The sequence below is a fragment of the Lepisma saccharinum genome, chromosome 19, assembly GCF_977018435.1.
Source record: "Lepisma saccharinum chromosome 19, izLepSacc3.1, whole genome shotgun sequence".
Classification (NCBI taxonomy): domain Eukaryota; kingdom Metazoa; phylum Arthropoda; class Insecta; order Zygentoma; family Lepismatidae; genus Lepisma; species Lepisma saccharinum.
The window spans coordinates 51,493,030-51,505,314 of NC_139247.1; the positions used below are offsets into that span (position 1 = coordinate 51,493,030).

The 12,285-nt window shown below is 40.9% G+C and overlaps 1 protein-coding gene across 6 annotated transcripts in view; it reads right to left on the minus strand.

Moving 5' to 3' along the window:
* The window catches only part of gro (TLE family member transcriptional corepressor groucho), a 210,774-nt gene that overhangs the window by 108,806 nt on the left and 89,683 nt on the right, over window positions 1–12,285 (minus strand). For all 6 annotated transcript variants that reach the window (XM_083140858.1, XM_083140857.1, XM_083140855.1 and 3 more), the window contains exons 2-3: window positions 11,112–11,209; window positions 31–94 (exon numbers count right to left, since the gene is read on the minus strand). In XM_083140858.1, coding sequence (XP_082996984.1) covers window positions 31–94; window positions 11,112–11,209 — 162 coding nt within the window. The remainder of the gene's footprint in view (window positions 1–30; window positions 95–11,111; window positions 11,210–12,285) is intronic.

Genomic DNA, 12,285 nt, shown 5'->3' on the forward strand with positions numbered 1-12,285 from the left:
TATTGTTAAAACTTTAGTAGTTACACTTACCATTACGTAGTGTCGCTGCATTTCCGTCTTTTCGCTCGCTAGTTTCTCACACTCAAGTTTCAACCTGGAAGAAATGGAAAAAATATGATTTTAAAATTCAGCACGACAAATACACACATTAATACACAGTAAATTTTACAATTTCTAACACTGCCAGATAATATTTACTACTCTTTTCTTAAACAATTCCTGGGAAACAAACCATTTGGGAAAATTACTTTATCGACGTCATTATACTTTTGTGGAAACAAGGTGTTTATTACTATCTTAAAGAAACGACGCTCTGTCTGCATATTCACACACACACACAATTGTATCAATGCAATTCATTCAATCATTTTTACTTTGAAAACATAATTTTGGTATGTTTAATTTATATATATATTCATATACTGCAATTTGTACATCATTTAGTGAAACGACATTGCGCTTGCGTGTAATTTGACTGGACCGTTCTCTCAATACCGTGGATCGGGGGGTCGCCTCAATCTGTTGGTCGTGAATATTCGTGAATGCTCTTTCTGACGGACTGAACGGAAAACTACCTACTGCGGTGCATCCACTTTGAAATGAGCGACCCGACCACTTCGGTCTGAAAGTTTCATTAGTAGAGGCCGGATTTATAAGCACAATCAAACAGTATAATAAGCAACTTAATGAGCACAAAAAATGAAAAAAAGCACCAAAATAAGCATAAACAAATACAGGAAAATCTGAAAAAAATATTTGTTTATTAGATCTCTTAACTTATTCAAAGCTGTTAAAGTATGTAAGGAAGGTCATCCTGAGATTTTCTTATGTGAAGCTCCTGCGTCGGTCAGTGAAGAATGATTTGTACAGTGATAATGTTCTTTCCACGTAGCATGACATCACAGGCGCATGTGAAAAAACACCACAGTTCTTCTTCGGTGAATTCCTCTTCAATGTCTGTTTCTTCACCAGAAATCTTTTTATAAATTTGTCACAGTGTTTTGTAACAGGGATTTTTTCAGTAATTCCTCACTGAGCTTGTCGGACACAATGTTACCAACACCGTGAGTTTCTGAAGACAACGTTACTGAAATTTCATCAATAAGAGAAAGCGAATGTTGCAATGTATTATTTCGAGCTTTGAACTGTGTTATAATATCAGGTAATTTGGAAAAATGATTATGGATGCACTGTATCTTTTCTAGGATGCCGTTTCTCTCGTGCGGCTATTTAGAAGCAATGATCTCGTCATCCCGATGCCGTAGTGTGGTTGAAATAGGATTGAAATATGACAGATTTGAGTAAAATATGCTATTTTAAACCAAAATCATAAAACAAGCAAGCATAACAGTTTCCTGCAGAAAAAAGCATTTACGTATAAGCACTTTCAACTTTAGTTAAATAGCTCATCCAGGTATGTAATACGAAGTATAACCTTTCTTCTTATCATTAGAAGTCTGGAAAAGAATATGCATTTCGCTTATAAACCCGGGCTCTATTCATTAGGTATGAGGAAAGTATTTTATCGAGTTTCAAACATAATCTAATTCATGATTTTACTACACAAACAGTGGCCGAGTGGTTAGCACATCGCGCTGCGACGCGAAGGGTCCCGGGTTCGAATCCCGGTCGGGCTTGGTTGTTTGTGAATGTCCATCAATTTCATCACTCATCCCCATCTTCGCAAATTAGCCAAGAGGCACAAAACGCGAAGTAAAATAAACTAAATATATCAATCAAATCAATCAAACCACACAAACAAATCATTTTTTTTTTTTGTAAAACTCTAGAACACCGACGTCGACTAAAACCGCTCTAAGATATTGTGAATTTGTCTCCTTTGAAAACCACCACTTCAATTTAAGGTGGTTTTAAGTACTCTAACAATCAAGATTTCAAGGAAAACACAACCTAAGTGGAGGAGAACTTCTGCAAGAGCATCGAGAGAATTTCATAAATAAAATTTCTTAAAAATAAGTGGGTTCTACCTGCGTCACAAACAGCTGTACTGTGGGAGTGGGGGGCCACATTGTTGAGCATATTTACATATTTGTATGTAAACAAATGCAGTTGGTCAACAAGAGACGCGAGGATATTTAAATTCTTGTCGCTATGGTTAAGCTGTGGGTTTCAGCGTTCAAACAGAAGCTCCAATTTAACCTTTGATTCTACGAAAATATAGCTACGCATTTTTTGTAAATTATTGAAAACAGGATATGCAAGGATGGAAACTTGTCGATTTCTCTGGCTAGTGAGAAAACCATGCTGCAATTACAGTGAACATTGCAGTACGAAAAAAATACCTATCGTTATGATATTATATTTCTCTGTATCAAGGGTAAATGAACCGCATTTTATGACAGAACCAGTGCTTTTTTTTGGGGGGGGGATATCCTGGTAAATTGTATACGTTAGTTTGCTATGGTATCATAAATCATAAATAAAGCTGATGAAAAATATTGCGATTTATTCATACATGACCGTACGCTTCTTCTTCTTGCTTACCTTTACATTTTGTTAGAAACTTATCTGTTATGTACACGTATATAAGACTCATACAAAGCTAAGTAATGGAGGCACTTCTGGGTTATAATGATCCCATTGAAAGTCAATGGGGTTGCTACAACCCAGAAGGGTTCATTACTGTAGATAAGTCGATCTCCATAGGTTATTACAGCGTGTTATGAAGACAAGATCCCGGGTTCGAATCCCGGTCTGGGTATAGGTGTTCTTTGTGAGGGTCCAATCATTAATTCCATTCTATCGCCGCTCATCTTCATCTTCGCGATTAGTCAAAAGCGGTACAAAAGCGGAATTTTGACAGTGCTGAACAATTTAGAAACACACGAACAATGCAAACGGCTGATTGCATCGCCCACGCTCTCTGCGCTAGCTTATGGTTGAAAATCCCACAACAGCGACATTTTTATCTCGATCAAGCTGTACGCTTGAACCAATGACGTTTTACGGGGGTCCTGGGCGTCCAGACTCCCCTCCCCAAAGACTTAACAAGAACTTAAATGAAATAACGAAAATGTACTTGTTTAGAATTTATTATTATTATTATTATTTATTCGGATCCCGCCCCCAGAAATATATTTCTAGATACGCGCCTTCCTTGAACTTTCAAAATTTTCCTTGTCAACCTTTTTCTTTTCATTATGGCACGAATATATTTAATACTATAGGTAAGAAAGAATGGACAATTACAACTGAACCGTCTGCGATGAATAGTACTTACTCGAATTATCTAATAGATATATTTCAGTATATTTGTTTAGTACTACAGGGCCAAAAAAGGAAACAGACTAGTGGATAAGTGAGTACACTGCTTTCTTTTGTTGTTTAACGTCAGTTTCTTTAAAAACTTGTATAATGTATACAAGAAGTACAAGTCGTCAGGGTTCGATATCGGTGGTGGCATAAGGTGGTTCGGATCCCACCATTCCCGATTAGTCTATCTGTAAATAAAGTGGACTTAAAACTCAAACAAGCCATGTTCTTCAAAATAACTGGAAAAAACTTTGTGTTTTTAAGGGCCGGTTTTTTAATGTTCAGTTAAGGTCCATGTTAGCACGTAACTGAAAGTTAGTGAAAATTTCGGTTTTTCAATGTACAGTTAGCTCGTAACTGGAACTCTGGTGGCGATTATCTTTACTGGTGCTTCTTCTTGCAGTTACCAGCCTAACTGGAAGTTACGATGCAACATGGATGCCTCGTGCAGCTATCGAAGTTCCACACTCGCAACTTCACTGTCAGATTAAACAAGATATGATTCATAAAACTTTTAAATTCGTACAGAAAAAGACTTGTTTTGTTCAGCAGAGCTTACCAATGTCCATGCAAATATGGAAATTAAGCAGCGTAGTTGCTAGAATTCGCTTGGCAAGGTTGTGTTGGAGAATTTGTGGCCAGGATATCCGGTCTATCAGGCGAGACAATCTCCAAATAGTAATTTGGTGCAGTGGTTAGCGGCACCACCTTTCGGAGCGTGTTGTGTTTTGTAATACGAGTTCGAGTCCTGGTCACGGATATTTTTTTTTCTTGTCAATTATTTATTACGTGTGTTGCCTTCAATTCACGCTTTATTGTTGAATGATGATCTCTGAGAAATATTACAGTAAATTTTAAAATTATTTTTACTCTTACCTTCATATTTTTAGAAGTTTAGAAAGCATGCTTACTATTAACATGTTGTTTTTCGCTCAACAATCATGCATAGAGAGGTACAAAGCATGCAGTAAAATGTACAATATTTACATATTAATAATAATAGTAAGTGTTTATATCAACAGACATGTATTATTAATTTCTCGACTTTCGAGTTCTTCACGCTTCTTCTACAACAAAGTATGTGCGCTTGCGCCTCATAACAGAATTCCCCCCACGTGGAATTGACCTTTATTAGAAGAAAACCAAATTTGTAGTGCTGTATTTCCTTAATTTATTTCGTACGCATACAGGATGGATACGCAGCCATTGTTCCAATAGCTTCCCAATGCAATAACGTGCTTTCGAGTGCGGCGCGCTTGTAGTTCTATATTTAAAGGCCAGGCTGTGTGCCAGTCGACGCGGTTTGAAACTATACTAACAGATGGCGCGCAGATAGATTTTCTGTAATTTCCGTGCTTCAGAATTGCCAACACACTGTTTTGGAGAACGAACCATGGTTTAGTTAACTGGCAGTTACTTTCACATTGAAAAACCCGGTTCTAGTTAAGATTGGCTGTTATCTCAAACTGGCAGTTAGTTAGCAGAAAGATTAACAGGGCATTGAAAAACTGGCCCAAAGTGCTATAAAAACTACACTCCATGTCAAAGCAGTGTTCTGAGGGACAAGGCCTGTCAAGCAGCTTTTATTGGGTGACTCGAGTAACTCTTTGTCTTCTCAGGACAGAAATTTTCGAGCTTCAACCGGGATCGAACACGGGACCGCTCGCATCAGAGGCGAGAGCGCTAATAAGTTTGCAACAAGTTCTTAAATTTTTGTTGTGAAAATATGGATTCTTGTAAATTAAATGAGGTTATAAAAATGAAAAAAGTTGTGCATCTAGTTATTGTTATAATAAGGCACTGCACGAACCTCCCTTCCTCTAAATTCAGACATGAAAAAAAATGTAACAAGAAAAAGAGGGGGGGGGGATTTGCAACGGATCAAAAACAGCGCCTATACTCAACCTCCCCCAGCATCCAAGAGAGCGCGTTACAGTTTATCGTCCTCAATCCATGCTAATGACAACCCTGGCGACAGGCATTGATTGCAGTGGCGGGGCAAGGCGTGGGTGGGGAAAGATCCCTTAATTGCATTTAGTAGGCGCGCAGCTCGCCTTAACGCCCTTGTAGGCGATGCCAACACTTGTTGGAGCCCCCCACCCCACAAAAACCCCTCGCATCCAGTTCTGGACAGACTATTGATTTTTTTATTCGCCGCTGAGGGCAGTCACTTCGTCAAATATGGCGGATGTTCGTCAACAAATAAGAAATGCTCTTTGCCCCCTCCCACCTCGTTTCCGTAGCTTGGAGACAAAACTGGTGCGCGTGTAGAGGAGAGGGGCGGGGGAAGCGAATGCGAGCTCAGAAAACAAACATCTCTGGAACGGATAGCGCGACGCGGAAAAATGGAACGACGAGACAACTAAAAGTAGTAAGAGAAACTAAATGTGCTGGAGCTATGATCACGGCACCAAGTAGAAAACTGCATTCGCATTGGAAGCAATCTCATGATTCTAAAGGGTCAACTTCTTTCCACCATATTCTAGAGGTCACTCCTTCAAACGCAGGCTATCATCCTGACTAACCTCTTCCTTCCTACCTTCGGGGTTGATACAGGGTGATTCACAAGTCCGTGAATTTACTTCAGATAAACGACACAAATGACGGGGTAATTCTGTTTTTTGTCCACCTTTGTTGATGCGGCAGATATCTGACCGATACTGTATTGCGTCCCACATCGGTGTTAGCATATCACGGACAACCTTCAACTCGGGATTTCTCACATAAAGCGACCACAAGGAAAATAACCTTCCACCAAAAGTCTCCGCGCACCTTCCCCTCCGGGCCATAAGGAAGCATGCTCCTCTCTACCCTTCCCCTCCAAGTGCGAGTACGATGCACAGGAGACGCGGTTCTGCGCAGGTCCTTTTGCCCGTGGTTCCACCATACCACTTCTTCATATTGTTGTACAGTCATGGGCTCTTCTGGGTTGTAACAATCCCATTAACTTTCAATGGAATCATTACAACCCAGAAGTGTCCATGACTGTACAAAGGTGGCGGCTCCTTCTGAATATATATATAGCTCGTTGGTCACAACGGACAAAGTTCAATTGCGTATCAACACACAAAGCGCCTTCTCATGTGTCCCTCGAGCCATATTTGCTACTACTGCCTCCTGGTGGTAAACCATGGTAACTATACGCTCATGCGGTTTCCCACTAATACTTGGAGAATTTGTCGTTCTATCGGCCTCAGATTAACCACTATCCGTTTCATAGTTCATCTGTGGTGAACTTCTAAAATGTTTCACGGAGACTGAATCACCCTGTACTAGGAATGGGCGCTCGAATCCAAATCCTTAGTTATCCAGATCCTGAATCTGAACTTCGGATACTGTTGATTCTAGGACTGAATTTCTATTCCTACATTTCATAAGCATTTATCATACATTTTCAAGTCTCTTAAGGTGGTATTATACTCTGGCGAAACTTCGAGCATTTCCAACGTCAAGCCTGTGCAAACTTACGCAGGTAACTTTAGAATCACCATTATCTCGAAAACCAGATAACAGAAAATTTTAGCTGAACATTGAGAAAGGATGCTTCTAGAGAATCACTTTTAGATATTTTCATTCACTATATCGATGTCTAGATAATTGATTTATTAATATCCCTCTTGAAATACTTTTATTTCCCCCTTACTTTTCTTGACAGGGCAACCCTGCTGCAGGTAGGTGAGATCACTGCAGGTCATCTAATGAACACAGCGGGTGATTTCGTCCTAGCATATACCCCAAGTCCTCTAAGTATCACCAGTTCGGCATCTTTGACATAACCCCAGAGGAAGCCGACCGGAACCGTATCTGGTTTCGAGCCACCACCTGTTTTTCGGCAAAGCGCTGTTGTCACTTTTACCTGCAGAGTTTAGACATCCATTCATTCACTGCGACGTTTTACTCCCATGGTATTTATATTGTATTAAAAAAAAATTGCACAGTACAATAACACAACCTAGCAAAGATAAAGAATTGCAACCTCGTGTTCAAAAATCTCTAAAGAAACTGAATTAGCAACATCTCATTTAGTCCACGTGGAGTTGATGAGAGCTGTCATTTTTTGGACGGACACTATTGGTGGAAAAGGTTTCAGGGGAGGATTTACTGGACTCCACGTGGACCTGATATATGGTTGTTAAGGGGAAAACTGATCTTTGGGAACTTTCTTTGAAGTAAAGTGAGGTTTCTTTGGGGACGAGCACTATACAATATATTTAGAGCACGAACAGAAACTGGTTTTTCTACAATCTTTGTGTGTTGCCTATCTCTACGGCGATATGTGTATTTTAACAGCAAATTTTCCATGGCAACTTCTACAACAGCCGTAGATTTACGCCTTGCACATCACGCCTTGCAGGGAAGCGAGTATTTTAGGATCTAGGTGTCCCATTCTTATTGCAAGTGACCAAAAAAAGGTTAAGCTGGGGTGTGGTATCAAAGTATGTATCATTCAACTTCCGGGATGTTGAAATTACGTTTCTACGCAGTGGTGTTCCTGTAAAGAGGCTGATTGAGATTATTTTATTTCGATCACATAGGCACACTTCTGGTTGTGACGGTTACTGATATTCAAACTGCCCCCCCCCCCCCCGTACATACTATTCACCAGGAGCGTATATTCTAGGCTAGCTAGACTATCTGCGAAGCCTGAAGTCTAGATAATTAGATAATAAAATACAGGAGAAAAATCTATCAGGAATTGTAAATAAAATTATTCATATCAGTGAGTTGATGGTGATCGTGATTCTGGAGTTGGCAACCTCATTTCCTATGAGTTGGCAACCTGATTTCCTATGAGTTGGCAACCTGATTTCCTATGAGTTGGCATCCTCATTTCCTATGAGTTGGCAACCTGATTTCCTATGAGTTGGCAACCTCATTTCCTATGAGTTGGCAACCTGATTTCCTATGAGTTGGCAACCTGATTTCTTATGAGTTGGCAACCTGATTTCTTATGAGTTGGCAACCTGATTTCTTATGAGTTGATAAACGAATTTCTATTCATAGCCTAGGACTACGTGACGTAGTGAGATATCCCAGATCTTGAATTCAGTATACGCCACTGCTATTCACCCATCACTCAGTGTCTTGTCTATCGCAGGTTGCAATAACCATTGACATTCGAAATGGCGTTTATTTGTATCGTTTCCTAAGACTGATTCCAGATGCCGAGTCTATACGGCTACACGCGGAGCTGGTTCCTGTGGAAAGCAACAACTTTTCCCCCAAATCTGCCCCAAACTTCCGATACACAATTATTTTGTTTATTTTACTTCCCTTTTCTACCACTTTTAGCTAATCGCGAAGATGAGAATGATATGATGAAATTAATGAAGGGACACTCGCAAAGAACACCCATGCCGGGATTCAACCTGGGACACCTGGCGCCATAGCACACTGTGCTAACCACTCCGCCATCCAGATCGGCTCGATATGCCAAAATCTCCCGTTGAAGTTGTCTTCATTAGGAGCAGAATCCATTTGGATCCGATTTCCGAATCTTCAAAGACTCTGATCTACTCATCCCTAGTTTCCACCATTTAACCCTGGATAAAGTTTGGATGATACGTTTAACGAAGATCAGGAACATGTCTTACTTCTTTCTTGCAAACCTTTGTCCTTTCGTTAGCCTAACCGACAGCGTAAGAGACAACACGAATCAACTCTGATTTCCTTTCAAACAACGAATGTAATGAATAGGGCAACTTATTATACAACCTTAGTGACAATGAAGTTCGACCAGTCACAAATATAGGAGTGCGTTGTGAAAGAAGGAGAACACATGCATATGCTGAACATATTTTATTCAGCAGGCTACATGGAACAAAGGAAAACATAAATTTCCGCTGCAACGCAGCAATGTATGGTGTCCACACAAAATAAAACATTTTCGTCCATCTACACGTGACATTGAAGTTCGACCACTGTTAGAGGGGATCCTGTTTACCATGGTGTGACGCCGCCCCGTCGGCGAATAACTGTGGCAATGCGTCGGGCATGCTGCGGACGAGTCGTTCAAGGTATTCCACATCGATGCGGTGCCATTCCTCCTGCAGGCAGGCGATAAGAGCAGCCACTGTCGTGGGTCCCCTCTGTTGCACACATCGCTTAAGAACACGCCACACATTCTCAATGGGCGAGAGGTCGTGACTCGATGGTGGCCATGGCAGAGTTCGCACGTGATCGCGAGTCAACCATTCTCTTGTCAGCCGCGCTGTATGAGGCCTGGCATTGTCGTGTTGAAAGATGAGACGCCGCCTGTGAAACAGGTGCCTTCGCACTGTGGGAAGATGCCGCTCCAGTATGCGTGTATAGGCGTGTGCATTCACAATGCCCTCAAAGACGTGTAGTGGGCCAACCCCAGATGCCGTCATGCATCCCCATTTCATCACTGACGCAGGTTTCTGTACCCGACGTGCATAACATTTTGCTTCATTCTGTTCCTCCTTCCGACAAATGACTGTTTTCCGTATTTTCCCGTACACAACATTGAAAATGGTTTCGTCCGTCCACAAAACCCTGTTCCACTGCCGAAATGTCCATCCCCGGTACATTCGTGCCCACCGTAGTCGATTGCCTTTGTTCAACATGGAAAGGAAGGGTTTACGTTTCGCCTTGTACACTCGGTAACCGCATCGCTGTAGGTAACGGCGAATGGTTCTGGTTCACACTTCAATGTGAAAGCGTTCTCGAGTCCACAGTCGTAATTCGGCCACAGAAACATGATTGTTGGTCTGGATATTGCGCCTAAATATCCGTAGGTCACGCACGCTCAGCAGGCGTTTTCGACCGGGGGCCTTACCTGGCTCTATAGTACCCGTATTTCGGTGGTGTTTGATGATGCAGTGGACGGTTGACTTGGGTAAGTTCAGTTGGCGCCCTATTTCCCGTTCACTGAGTCCATCCCGTTGCAACTCCACCACTCTTCTCCTCACGGTGTTGTCAATAGGTTTGCCCCTGGCCATGGTGATGATGCACTGCGGTTCCTCGGTGCACAGCACGCGCTTATATACGGTGGACTCCCTTATCGTGTCCGTGACGTCATGCTTCCGTCGAATGCGCCAATATCTGGAATTTTGCCGTATGGGTCTGGTGCCTGGTCGAAGTTCAATGTCACGCGTATAGTTCCCCGTTTTCGTTCTTTACGTGACCTTGGGTGCAACATGCTGGGATCACGATTCTTGCCTGCTCACACGCCGCCTCTTACACGCATGCGTCACTTCTGCGGGTCACCCATTCCACCGCCTATGCCTCTGTGCATTTAATCACGTATTCCTTTCTGGTCGCACTTCATTGTCACCAAGGTTGTATTTCCCTCTAAAATTTTACCTAAGTGTTTAGTCTGTTGTTATTCAACTGTCCGTTCAATAAGCGTCGATGGATTAATAACCATCAGTGCCACCTGGTGTTCATTTACAAGGTTTTGTAGTAGACTCACGACTAAACAGTCAAGTTTGAATGAAAACATGTGAGCGAGCAGAGTATCATTTCAACTTTTCTCCCAACATCCAAACTCCGATAACGAGTTTTATTTTAAACGATGGAACATAATACATACAGATCATGAACTGTGGTAAACGTTCTATCTATAACAACTCCATACGTTTATTAGAAGAGAATAAAGGTTTAGCAAACTTAAAGCCTTAACTCAAATGAAGAGTCAAAAAAGGGTGGAGGGGGTATTCTTACAGTGAACTTATGAACTTATTTTTAGAACAAGTTTCATCGTTGGACTTACAAATTCGTAGAATGTGTATTGGAATAATGAACGCGACGCTGAAAGTTCAAGACAAATAAGACTTGAAACAAAGTTACTTCTTAATAGAAAAGCAGTTACTTACGTGTGATATTGGGCCTGAAGAAAGTTGAATTCCTCCTTAATCCTATCGCAAGTCTCGGCAACTGTGAATTTCAACTGACCGGGCTGAGGTGGAGGTCCCTGGAAAAAGATACGAGAGTCCAAAGTCAACCAAGAGCCATAAAATCCAATACAAATACAGTTAACAGACAATAGCAAATCAGAGAATTCATTAAAAAAAAAAAAAGACATGCATTCTTTCATTTTCCTTACGATTTGGCACACGAAAAGGATATACTGTAGAAATGTCGGCTAAAAATACAGGCTCGACCAGAACAGTGTTTCAAAGACAACATATACCACTGTGGCAACACTGACAAGACAATTGCACACAGGTAAAACAGCGACAGCGAAAAATCAGGCTAAACTAGGGCAAATCAGTGGGAATAGCAATGGCATGGTATGCCAGCCACCAGGGCTCAAGTCCTGGTTAATTATTCAATAACATAAACTAAACAATTACATAAACACACTGCACAAATATATCGATAAGTGTTATCAACTGTATTCTTAATATAACAGACAGAAAAATTAAAATGTAGTTAACAAAACACTAAACATTTAAGCAAAATTCAATAACATTGAATTCAATAACTTTAGGACCTCCTCACTGACATTTGTTGTCTGTCACAAACTCTAACTATACATAAGTCGTTGCACAATTATATTTCTATTTATTTAAAGAGTTCCTCCAGTAAAAAGATATTTCAAGCTTGATCTCCACATATTTTCCAGCAAGCTCTTTAAAAATATAAACAAATAAACATAAAAAATAAATGTCTTTCTGACGTTTCGGTGGTTGAGAGTGGTGGGGGGGGGGGGGGGTAGTCGCAAACTAGCCACCGAAGACTCCTTGTTCGAGTTCTGGCAAAAAATAAAGTAGCAGAAAAGCGACGCGCTTTAATACGAAAGGACTTTCCTGGATCAGTACTTAAAACCATTGCAAAAAGACCACGTCAAAGCTGTAAACAATAAAAAGAAATTATCGACATCTGTCACAAGTTATGCAACCTATGGCGAAATCTGACAACAAAGACCTGAGATAGTAAACAACACTATACAAGGACAAATAGTTATTTTTACTTGCTCTGTCATTTATAGACGCGACATTCTCTACAAGGTTAACGGGATAATGGAGAGCAGGAGTTAAAAGAGCA